At 38.7% G+C, this 12,736-nt stretch overlaps 1 protein-coding gene across 1 annotated transcript in view; it reads right to left on the bottom strand.

Annotated features, from left to right (window-relative positions):
• The window catches only part of LOC124610378 (protein lin-7 homolog C), a 59,493-nt gene that overhangs the window by 22,742 nt on the left and 24,015 nt on the right, over positions 1-12,736 (bottom strand). The window contains exon 3 of the mRNA XM_047140153.1: positions 3,228-3,586. Within this exon, the coding sequence (XP_046996109.1) occupies positions 3,228-3,586 (359 nt within the window). The remainder of the gene's footprint in view (positions 1-3,227; positions 3,587-12,736) is intronic.

Below are 12,736 nucleotides of genomic sequence, written 5' to 3'. Positions count from 1 at the left end.
CGTATTATGCTCGAGTATAATGACTTTTCTGGAGACTAGAAGTCTACTCTGTAGGAATCAGCATGGGTTTCGAAAAAGACGATCATGTGAAACCCATCTCGCGCTATTCGTCCACGAGACTCAGAGGGCCATAAACACGGTTTCCCAGGTAGATGCCGTGTTTCTTGACTTCCGCAAGGCATTCGATACAGTTCACCACAGTCGTTTAATGAACAAAGTAAGAGCATATGGACTATCAGACCAATTGTGTGATTGGATTGAAGAGTTCCTAGATAACAGAACACAGCATGTCATTCTCAATGGAGAGAAGTCTTCCGAAGTAAGAGTGATTTCAGGTGTGCCGCAGGGGAGTGTCTTAGGACCATTGCTGTTCACAATATACATAAATGACCTTGTGGATGACATCAGAAGTTCACTGAGGCTTTTTGCGGATGATGCTGTGGTATATCGAGAGGCTGTAACAACGAAAAATTGTACTGAAATGCAAGAGGATCTGCAGCGAATTGACGCATGGCGCAGGGAATGGCAATTGAATCTCAATGTAGACAAGTGTAATGTGCTGCGAATACATAGAAAGAAAGATCCCTTGATCCCTTGTCATTTAGCTACAATATAGCAGGTCAGCAACTGGAAGCAGTTAATTCCATAAATTATCTGGGAGTACGCATTAGGAGTTATTTAAAATGGAATGATCATATAAAGTTGATCATCGGTAAAGCAGATGCCAGACTGTGATTCATTGGAAGAATCCTAAGGAAATGCAATCAAAAAACAAAGGAAGTAGGTTACAGTAGACTTGTTTACCCACTGCTTGAATACTGCTCAGCAGTGTGGGATCCGTACCAGATAGGGTTGATAGAAGAGACAGAGAAGATCCAATGGAGAGCAGCGCGCTTTGTTACAGGATCATTTAGTAATCACGAAAGTGTTATGGAGATGATAGATAAACTCCAGTGGAAGACTCTGCAGGAGAGACGCTCAATAGCTTGGTATGGGATTTTGTTGAAGTTTCGAGAACATACCTTCACCGAGGAGTCAAGCAGTATACTGCTCCCTCCCACGTATATCTCGCGAAGAGATCATGAGGATAAAATCAGAGAGATTAGAGCCCACACAGAGGCATACCGACAGTCCTTCTTTCCACGAACAATATGAGACTGGAATAGAAGGGAGAACCGATAGAGGTACTCAAGGTACCCTCCGTGACACACCGTCAGGTGGCTTGCGGAGTATGGATGTAGATGTAGATGTAGATGTACAGACAAAGAGATAATGTTGCAAGTCTAGAGGAAGAATAATCAATTAAAAGGCCATCCACAAAGAGGAAATGCTTCACAGGTCTTCAAACTGTGGACAATGTACTTTATAAACCTACGGCAGTTTAAGAGAGTGTTGTCTCAGAATACCTTATGTGGTTTGTGAACTCCATTTTCTGTACATTCCTTTACAATGAGCATAAATTGCCTTCTTCAAACAGGACAGATTTATGCACAAAAAACATATCTAGGGGTGTACATGGTACCAGCTCCACGAATCAGTCAAGTTGCATTTCACAGATGCTTGACCTGAAATTCCAATAAATTCATGATTTGGTCAGCACTGGGAGAGGAAGGACAACTACTAACAATAGCTACATTTATGTGTTTTTATCAGATAGGTGGCTAAACACATTAAAAACAGCTACATATTCTCACATTACAAGCAGTAGCCCCATTATATACAAGTGAGTCATTGTTTGTGGTATATTTCAAAATATAGAAACCCAAAAAATGTTTCATTTAACTTCATTCGTTTCATCTCACTGGTGGAGTGAGTGGGACTATTATAAAATTTGGTGAGATACAGCCTGAAGCACCGACATTTAACTGTCAACAGTTGAAAATTCATCTTTTCTGTTTAAAGTGAATGACCTATTTAGGTGAGGGTCTGCCAGCAACACTGCCATCAAGCTGATACAAAAGTCAACTGCATCTAAGCAATATACACGCATTTGAAAAACAAGCACTGTCCAATGTGCGTGACTACATACTGATGTTCTGTAGCAGATTCCATAGAGCTCGGACTGCAACAAAACTTTCAATACTCATTCACCACTTCTGCATATTGCTTACCTTTAAGTTAAGATTGTGTATAGTTACAAACACTGCATGTAAGATGAGACCCCCATTATCTGTAAGCTCCAATTCTTACTTTTTGCTGAGGCATGTACAGCTCTTATAATAGCAAAGAAATGGCAGCATGACTAATCTACAGCTTGGATATCCAACGTTTATGCTCAGAAGCCTGCCACAACAGACTTTGTACAGATGTTGTCAGTATTATCCTTGTGGATAAATGCAGAAAGGGGAAATAGAAGAGAGCACTGGTGTTGTGGTTATGGACATTACAGAGTCGTAACAGATCATTATGTAGTGAAAATTAACAACAGTCAAAGAAGAAGTGAATGACATGCAAGAAGTAAAATAACGAAGACAGTGCTATGTACAGGTGCTTTTAATATGAGCAAGAAAGGAAAGGTCTCAGTGAGTGGGACATTATAGCCACCAGAGATGGAGCACTACATCAGGTGGAGTTTAGGGAAGGATTCTTTTGTGGTCTTCCCAATATATTACCCAGCTAGTCACCTGAAATGATTTTTCTTAAAAACACAAAAAATTTTAATCTTGAGACTAAACAAGGATTTTAACCTTGCTCCTGACAAATCCAAGATCACTGTCATAACCTATGCATCATCTTGCTTGAAGTACTATGCACAGAAATCCAAAAAATGTTATCATCATGTATTTGACACAGTGTCCAGAAAATTATCACTGAGAATGACATTGGTAAAATGAGCACTTTCATCCTACCATGTGTCGATCCATTATCCAAACTCTGTCTACAAAAATGGTTCAAATGGCTCTGAGCACTATGGGACTTAACATCTGACGTCATCAGTCCCATAGACTTAGAACTACTTACACCTAACTAACCTAAGGACATCACACACAGCCATTCCCAAGGCAGGATTCGAACCTGTGACTGTAGCAGCAGCACGGTTCCGGACTGAAACGCCTAGAACCACTCGGCCACAGCGGCCGGCAAACTCTGTCTACAAATATGATCCTTCACATCACACACACACACACACACACACACACACACACACACACTTACAAACTACCATGCAATCAAGAATCAGAGACTAAGAAACAGTCTGACTGAACTGTGAGCATCTTTTTACTTACAACACCATTCACAGAAAGTAGCTGATCTCCTCTCTTCAGGCCTCCATGACGATCTGCTACACCTCCGGGAATTATGCGGGATATGTATATAGGAGAGTTTTGTTCTTTTCCACCCATAACATTAAAGCCAAGCCCTTCTTCTGTTTTAGGTAATTCTACTACTCTAGGATGGGCATGTCCTTCACTAGCAGCAAAAGCTGCTACAGTTGCCTTAGCTGTTGCAGAGGCCCGTATATCCTGTGATCCTTGAATATCTACTGTCTCATAAACATGCTCATAGACTTCCCTGACAGCATTGAGAAAATCACTCTGGAGTACCTTATGTAGTGCAGCAAGTTTTGTAGCTGGCACTTCTCCACCTGAAAAAATTATTACGGTCATGACGTGGTAAATCTTTGAGGACTTACATCTGCTACTGAATTACGGACAGCTTAGTTAAATATTAATTTGTTAAAATAAGATTAATAATTGAGTTTATGTCTATTAATAATGGGTTTACTTACACATTCCGATATGTATAGGCAGGTGATGTATAATTTGTATGAGTATATCTGTACAAATAGCACTTCATGACACAGATGACACAACATACAGTGGTTAGTGTAAGTTGAGGAAAAATTAGCAGCTGCTACACATTGTAAAAGTTTTAAGCTCAATTAACTAAAATAAAGGCATCTCAGATTCCCAAAGAATAACACAGGAACTAAAATACCGGTAACTCCTTATGATAAGTTGTGTGTACTTTTTGTTGATTTATGATACTTCAGTTCGGACGCAAAAGAGTAGCCAAATCCTTGCAGGAATCCAGGTAGGCTGCAACCAAGTGGAGTAATGGATAGGGGGCACTACTCTCTAGCATGTGGGATATGGAGATTTTGGTCGGAGAGGCGATGTGTTCAGATAACCGAGGTGATAAAGGCGACCCCTCATGTAAAGCGGGAAATCTGGGTTTGACTCCTGGTCGTGGACAAATCATCATTTGTTCCTGTTGGGTTTGCTCAATGCCAGACTGGAGCTAAATGTAAGGAATTTCTTTCATCAAGTATCAAGTAAGCTTTTCTTCCACCCTTTTGGGGTCTTCTTTTTTAATCAAACACTTCTTAAAGATAAGTTGAATTAGTTTCAGGATGTCTTCCATTGCTTTTTTTATCAGCTCAATGGGAATTCCCACTGGACCTGAAGATATTCTATTTTTCAGTTTTTTTTACTGTAGTTCTTTTAAGGAAACACCAGCCACTATCTCCTCTTTAATTGTACATGATTCTAGCTGCAGGAACTCTTCTCGATTTTCTTTTACCATATTTTCATAGTATTTCTTTCATCCACTCTTTCGTCTTCATCGATGGTATGTTTAAGTTTTTCTTCTTCTCTTTTCTTGGGTCCTTTACTATTTCCCAGGCCCTTTTTTATTTGTTTCTCCTACATATCTCTCTACCTCCTCATATTTATTGCTCACGACTTCAGTTTTTTGCTTATATTAACTTTTTTTTCGTTTCCCTTCTGACTCTTAACATACAGTTTCCAACAATCATCTTGATCTTTCGTAGCTGAACATTTTCTGCATGCCTTCCGTTTATCTTGCAGCTGCTCTTCCATATTCTGACACCACCAGTTGTTATGGTACCTGTATTTAGGAATCTGAACTAATGCTTCATGGGTGGCTCATGTAATACATTTTTTACACATTAATACACAACTTCTGCTGAACCTTCCTTTATCTTCCATATTTTTTTCTGCCAAACTTAACTTGTACACGAATTGTATAGACTCAGTCTGGAGAAATTCTAGGTTATACCTTGTTCAGGACACTGTTGCTATTTTGAGTGTTCTCTGTTTCTTTTTTTTATATTTAAAGAAAATTTTCACGTTTAGCAGCAGAAGATCAATGCTACATTCCTGTCTTCTATATAGCCTTGGATCCACAGTACGAAGTTGGGATCTTTGCCTTAATATAATGTAGTCTATTATGGTCTTACATTTACGTGTCGGTTGAAAACACATGAATTTATGTTGAAACTATCCATTCATTACCTTCTGTCCATGCTCTCAGCATATATCAATCAGTCTTTCACCATTCTTACTAGCTATATTCTCTCCAAAAGATCCCACTACCTGGTCCTCATGGGCACTGCCAACCCTTACATTTAGGCAGTATTATTTCTTTTTGCTAATATTCATCATTTCTGTATCACGTGTTGTTGCATATACTGCTATTGAAACCAGAGTGACACCACAAATCAGTTTCTATTTTAATAATTCATTTGTTTATTTCCAATCAATTTTTTATGCTCTTTTTCACTTTTTGTTTACAGCAAGCAGTACTACTGCTTTTGCTCTTCATTTATCAGTGCCACTGCAATTTGTTCACATCATGTCTGGCTCCTCACCCTCAGTAAGGGCAATTATGTCCCTCTTATCCTTACCTAATTGTTTGAAGACCTCTTCTGTCTTAGTATGTAAGCCTTGTATATTCCAAGGTCTTATATTCAAAGTCCATTTTCATTAATTGGTTTGTTTTATGTTTCTGGTCCAGTTACAAGGCTTACTTTGAGGTTCTTTTGCAGGTTTAGTGTTTTTCCAGGCAATGGGGTGCAGGTCCATTGTCCCAACCCCTACAAAGAGGACCAGGTAATTTTTGTTCAAAGTTTTCTTCCTTCAGCCTTTGGTAAACTCAACATCCTACATATAAGGCAGCTTACACTACTTACTACTTTTAGTATTACTATCACTTCTCTTCTATTGAATGACCTTCAATACTTTCACTTATAAGCCTCAAATATTTACCGTACACCTCCTTTCTATAAAAAAAAAAAAAAGAAAGCAGTGTACTATTCATTACTATTATTGCAAAATCCATAGCAACATCTGGAAATTCTGTACTGTTTAGTATCTGAGTCGCACTTCTATGGCTACGCATAAAGTAGTCCAGTTTATATTTTTTCAAATCTCTCTGTCTTCTTCAAGAATATTTTCAACTGAAATTTTAATACAGGAGAAATGTCATAAGTCAGAAGCGGTGGTCAGAAGCTGACCTCGGGGATAATTGGTTTGGGTTCACAAGAAATATAGGAACATGTGAGACTGTCCTGACCCTATGACTTTTCTTAGGGGACAAGTTAAAGAAAGGCATTCAGGAAGCAGCACAGGAAATGAAAACAAAATTTGGAAAAGGAACTGAAGTTCAGTGATATGAAATAAAAACTTTGAGGTTTACCAGGTAAAAATTAGAGAAGAAGGCCAAGGGAAGCAGTTATTGGGATGAGACCTGCACATGATCGAATAGTATGGAGATGTGCACCAAACCAGTCTTCAAGCTGAAGATCACAGCAAAAGACAACAACAGTATACAGAGTCTCCTTAGCTATGTGAATGTATTTATGGATTTATGGTGTTTAACAGCTTTCACGTATTTGTACAGAGCTATTTTTGCACTATACAATGGGCACCCATACTATGTTCATCTGATGCAAAAAAACTAAACTGCACTGTAAAACAGAGATGCTTCATACAGTGCACCTCTGTGTTCTGCCTGTACTACTTATATTACCAAACAGACCTCTCTTGTTATGTTTGTGATATTCGTAGATATGATGATTTAAAATTGAAGCTAGATGGAAATAATAAAAATTAATAATATAACAGCTTGTGACAGTTTTAAGATGTTGTTTCTGTACAGTTAAACCAACATTCACATGATTTCCAATCCTTCATACACAAAATGTCCCATTGTCAAAATATGCAATAGTTCTTGAAGTTAGCACAAGGTCTATGGTGTTAGTAGGCAGACATCACCCTCTAATGATAGCCCAAATATCAATATAAGTCTATTGTGGGATGAGTCTCCTGAGGGAAGAATTTTAAGAAGCCAACTTCTCAAAGGATTCATAGAACATATTACTATCTCTTAGATACATATCAAATAATGGCAATAGTCAAATCACAGACATTCAGACTCCTACTGAGATGTACAGGACATTGTCCTTCCCCTGGAGCATTCACAAGTGGATCAGAAAGGGCACAATGCCACATAAGATGTGTGAAGCCATTCAAGGTATGAAGTATGGAAAAGTTCCCGTAGATGGTGTATTAACTGACAAGAATGAAAATGGTGAATTAATTACAGAATGTTAGTACACGAATTCCTCCACAATGGTAGAAATGTTCTACTTAACAAGAAAGGAGAAGGGTTAGTTAGTTTAGTTTTTTGTATGTTCCTGGATCATGAAATATGGAATGATGCAGAATGCATCGATGGGTTTACAAATAACACTAGTTTTCTCTATGACAACACGACAAGCTGGCTATTTTCATAACTGTTTTTTTTTCTTTTTAAATCTTAATCCACAAAAAAGATGAGAGTTACTAAACCACGTACATATTATCTACTAAGAATCTTATTTATGGAGCAGAAGACGTTACCACGCATAAATGATTTAAATTTTTTACCTTTCATTATCTGCCAGCACTTTTAATTCACAGTTGAGACAGTAAAATATGTTTATGGCTGCATAATTTGTTCCTTTCAATCAAAGAGTAAGGTTAAATTGTGGGTAGTGGGGTCTATTTTTGTTCCTAGTGTTATAGGTAAGAATATTACTATTATTTTCAAATTGTGCCTCATTCTTCACAACAAATCTAATAAGAGAGTAAATCTATTGTAACATTATTGTTAGGATGCCTAATTTTTTTAACAGTTCCTACATGACATTTGAGAGTGGCCTTCAGATAACACCTTTACACCACATTTAACCCATTTCTGTTTACCTGCCACTTTGTGTCTGTGTGTGGAATTAAGACAGAAAATTATTCCATATGACATCAATGAATGGAAGTATGCAATGGAAGCTAATTTTTCGAATATTTTCATCATCAATTACACATACAGATTATGTTGCTGAACTTAGGCATTAGGAAATATCTGTAACATATGACTGTGATTTCAAAATCAAGTTCTTATCAATACCTATATCTGTGAATTTTGAACCATCACTTTTTTTTTTATTTCTCCGTCTAAATCTGCATGTGTTCTCTGCAAACCACCATGAGGTGCATGGCAGAGGGTACATGTCATTGTATCAGTTATTAGGTTTTCTTCCCTTTCCATTCATGTATGGAGTGAGGGAAGACTGATTGATTGAATGCTTCTATGCATGCAGTAATAATTATAATTTTATCCCCAAGATATCTATGTGAGCAATACATAGGGGTTTGTAGTATATTGCTAGGGTCGTTTGAAGCAAGTTCTCGAAACTTAGTTAATAGACTTTCTCGGGATAGTTTACATCTATTTTCAAGAGTCTTCCAGTTACGTTCGTTCAGCATCTCTGCAACTCTCTCACACAGATCAAACAAGCCTATGGCCAATCCTGCTGCCCTTCTCTGTATATATTCAATATCCCCTGTTAGTCTTATCTGATACAGAACCCACACTCTCGGGCAATATTCTAGAACTGGTCGCACAAGTGATTTGTAAGCAACCTCCTTTGTAGACTGATTGAACTTCCCCAGTATTCTACCAATAAACTAAAGTCTACCACCTGCCTTATCCACAACCGAGCTTATGTGATCATTCCCTTTCATATCCTTACAAATTGTTACACCCAGGTATTTGTATGTGTTGACTGATTCCCAACAGTGACTCACTGATATATAGTCAAAGGGCAGTACGTGTTTTCATTTTGTGAAGCGTAAAATTTTACATTTTTGAACATTTAAACAAAGTTGCTGATCTTTGGACCACTTTGAAATCTTATTAAGATCTGACTGAACATTTATGCAGCTTCTTTCAGACTGTACTTCATCATAGATAAAAGCATCATCTGCAAAAAGTTTGAGGTTACTATTAACACTCTCTGTAAGGCAACTGATATAGAACGTGAACAGCGAGGGTCCCAAGGCACTTCTCTGGGGCACACCTGAACTTACTTTTACATCTGTGGTAACTCTCCATCCAAGATAACATGCTGTGTCCTCCCTATCAAAAAGTCCTCAATTCATTCATAAATTTCACTTTATACCCCATATGATCACACATTTGACAATAAGGCATAGATGTGGTACTGAGTAAAATGCTCTTTAGAAATCAAGAAATACTGCATCTGACTGACTCCCTGATCCAAAGCTTTCAGTAGTGTCATGCAAGAAAAGTGCAAGTTGGGTTCTACATGATCATTGTTTTTGGAATCTAAGCTGGCTGGCATTGAGGTCATTCTATTTAAGATATCTCATTATATTTCAGCTCCTAATGTGTTATAAGATTCTGCAACAAATTGGTGTCAAGGATATTGGACAGTAGTTCTGTGGATCACTTCTACTACCCTTCTTTTAAACATTTGTGACCCGTGTTTTTTTTTTCCCCCTCCAAGAACTAGCCCTCAGTTTCATTTCCTATCATTCGCTAAGGACTGAACACTAACTTTGGTGCCACTGACAGCCTTTACACACGACCACAATTTCTTTGTTTATTTCTGAAATACCATTTGAAAATATTCTGCTACAGTAGTCATTGAAGGCATCACACATTGTTCTCTTGACAGCCAAATGCATTTCATTCAGAACCTTTCGATCTATAGCCCTATGCTTTGTTTCACACCTATTATACAGTAATTTCTGTTTCTTTAGAAGTTTATTTACAGAGATGTCATGTGGTGTTGTTACTGATGGTGAGATATGTTGTTTCGTACAGAAATGAATGAAATGTGCTTTTGCTACATTAAGTGAGGGAATATTTAATAAGAAGCAATCAACATTACTTTTAAATAGTTCATCTATTTCATCTTGGGTTGCAGCAGCTCAGTTGAGCTCTATTATGATGCTCAAATCATCAGCGACGAGTACTATTTCTGCCTTGTTAGCATACATTTATATATGGTAAACACAGTGGTGGTCCCAGAACTGAAACCCATGTAATGGGAGGGAGGGAGGGAGGGAGGGAGGGAGGGAGGGAGGGAGGGAGTGAGGAACAAGAATACAAATATGTATCAGGGAACAGACTGCTGGAGCACACAACTATGACAGTAGCTAATTGTTTTCTTTTATCCACTATTATTTCTGTTCTTATAAGCATGGAATTTTTAACCTTCTTAATGTAGATTTCCAGCTTTCAAGCCTGGTAATGGAAGGAAGAATGATTAGGTTTTAATGTACTGTTTATGACAAGGTCATTAAAGATGAAATGTAAGCTTGGGTTATAGAAGGTTACAGGAGGAAGTTCGCCATGTCATTTCTAAGCAACCATCCTAGCAGTTGGTGTAAGTGATTTACAGAAACCACCAAAAATATAAATCTCGGTGGCTGGATGTGGTTTTGAACTGCTGTACAAGTAAATGAGAATCCAGTGTTTAACACTGAACCACCTTGCATTGTAGGCTGACCACTGTATTGTGTTCTGACTACATATACTACAACTGCTTCCTTGCACAGTCTTCAATTATTGTGTCCTACTGATCTGGGTATAACACAAAATAATAAAATCCTTACACATTCTGTGTACAGTATCTGAAATATAATGCACTATGTCTAACAGACATAGTAAAAATGTGTAAGGGAGCTACTACTAGCCATTCAGCTAAACAATATTGAATGCAATTAAGTACATATTCCTCTCAGGACAACACCACCTCGTAGAAGCATTGTCAATACAGGTGGAAAGGCTTGTATGTTCGCAAGAAGCTGAGGGCTATGCTGATGGTAGCACTGCTACTGGTAGTGGATGAAGGAGACAAAAAGTGTCCCACAACTCCCTATCTCTCCCCTACCTATTCCCACAGTCTTCCCCTAGTCACCCAGATACCCAATCTGAGGCGTAATGCGATCCATGCTGAGGGATGCGTGGTACATGGGCAGACGTGTCATTAACGGAGCCTTAGGGATACCAAGAGACCTCCACAAGTAAATTTCCTTGCGCCGCATGGGGTTTTGTGGTGTCAACTGAATACATCCTGAATTCTTGTTGGACTAAAATGGAGAACACAGAAAACAAAATAAAAACTGAGGGACTTGACGTGACCTCAAACATCCAAGCTTTGGCGCTGGAACTGATGAAAGCGGTTTCCGCAATTGGACTGGGCAATAGACCAGTCCAAGAAATGGAAACTGTTACTGAGAAGGTCAAGAGTAAATCCTTGTCTGGAAAATAGATAAGGAAACTTCTCAAAAGACCTACAAACAAAGACTGCCTCGCAGTTAATCAGACCCCCGTCTAAATCTAAGACAGGAAACGAGAGAACAACGGAGCAGTCTAACACCCCAAATTCTCACAATATATGGATCCAGACTAAGCTGACGCAGGAAATAGGGAAACAGACCTACTGAATTGCAATCTCAGTTTTCAAGATGGCAGTTATCCAACAGGATATCCACTGGTAAATATCATCTTACATCAAATAGAGTTTGTTCAGATGGATCTCTTCGAGAAGACTGGGGAGAGGGACAGGAAAGGGGGGGGGGGGGGGGGGGGAGATAAAAGTGCAGGATCCAAATTCAGGAGGGTCTATCTGAACAAAAGCACCCTTATCTTTGTCTGTGAGGAGATGGGACAGTGGGATGACTTTAATGAGATGGAGATTGAAATACTACCATTATGACTACATATTTAGAAAACTGCCCAATCACAAAGAACTGCACAAACAGGACTGTACCTTGGTGGAACGACAGTCTCGAAATGCAAAGAAAGCAGGTAAGAAGACCGTTCAACCTTGCATGGAAGAAAAAACAATCGGCAAAATATGTGGAGGCCCTCGTCTCATACCTTGGTATCAAACAAGTAAAGCTATATTCTTGGAAGGTATTCTCTATAAAATCCTTACTAGAATATCAACTAATCCAGGTGGTATTTTAAGGAAGGAAGATAGTGAGTATACAAGGACAGCAAGTGAGGTGCTGGATGCACTCCACAAGACTCACCTTCCTCAAGGCACATTGGCAGATAACACAGAGCAGGAATAAGTCCCTGAGGGACACTGGTTTACAGGTAATCATAGGAAAAACTGGGAATCTGCCACAGAATAAGCTGATTTTTTAAAAAATCCAGTAGGCAGTGGGAATGTTTCAACCATTCAAGTCACCAGGACCAGAAGGTATCTTCCCAGCTCTACTGCAACAAACACAAGAAAATTTTATTAGATTCCTATGTGGACTCTTTGGGGACAGCCTAACAGCACAAATCATTCCTAATGCTTGGAGGACACTGAGGGTTGTTTTCATTCTGAAGCTAGGGAGAACTGATCCTACCAAGGCCAGGGATATGAGACCGATCAGTCTGTCAACCTTTCTTCTAAGTCATTAGAAAAAGTGGTTAATGTGCACATTATCGAGATTAATTGAGGTTCCTCTACATGTAAACGAACACACATATCAAACAGGTAAATAATGTCAAAGAGTACTTTACCATCTTCTTGGGAAGGTGGAAAAAGCTCTGCTCTTTCAGGAAATAGCTCTCTGCAGCTTCCTGGATATCAAAGGAGCTTTTACCAACACAACCTTTGAATCCATGGTTAGAGCTGCAGAAG

This window comes from Schistocerca americana, chromosome 1 (assembly GCF_021461395.2).
Source record: "Schistocerca americana isolate TAMUIC-IGC-003095 chromosome 1, iqSchAmer2.1, whole genome shotgun sequence".
NCBI classification, from domain to species: domain Eukaryota; kingdom Metazoa; phylum Arthropoda; class Insecta; order Orthoptera; family Acrididae; genus Schistocerca; species Schistocerca americana.
This window is presented reverse-complemented; position numbering and strand designations above follow the sequence as displayed.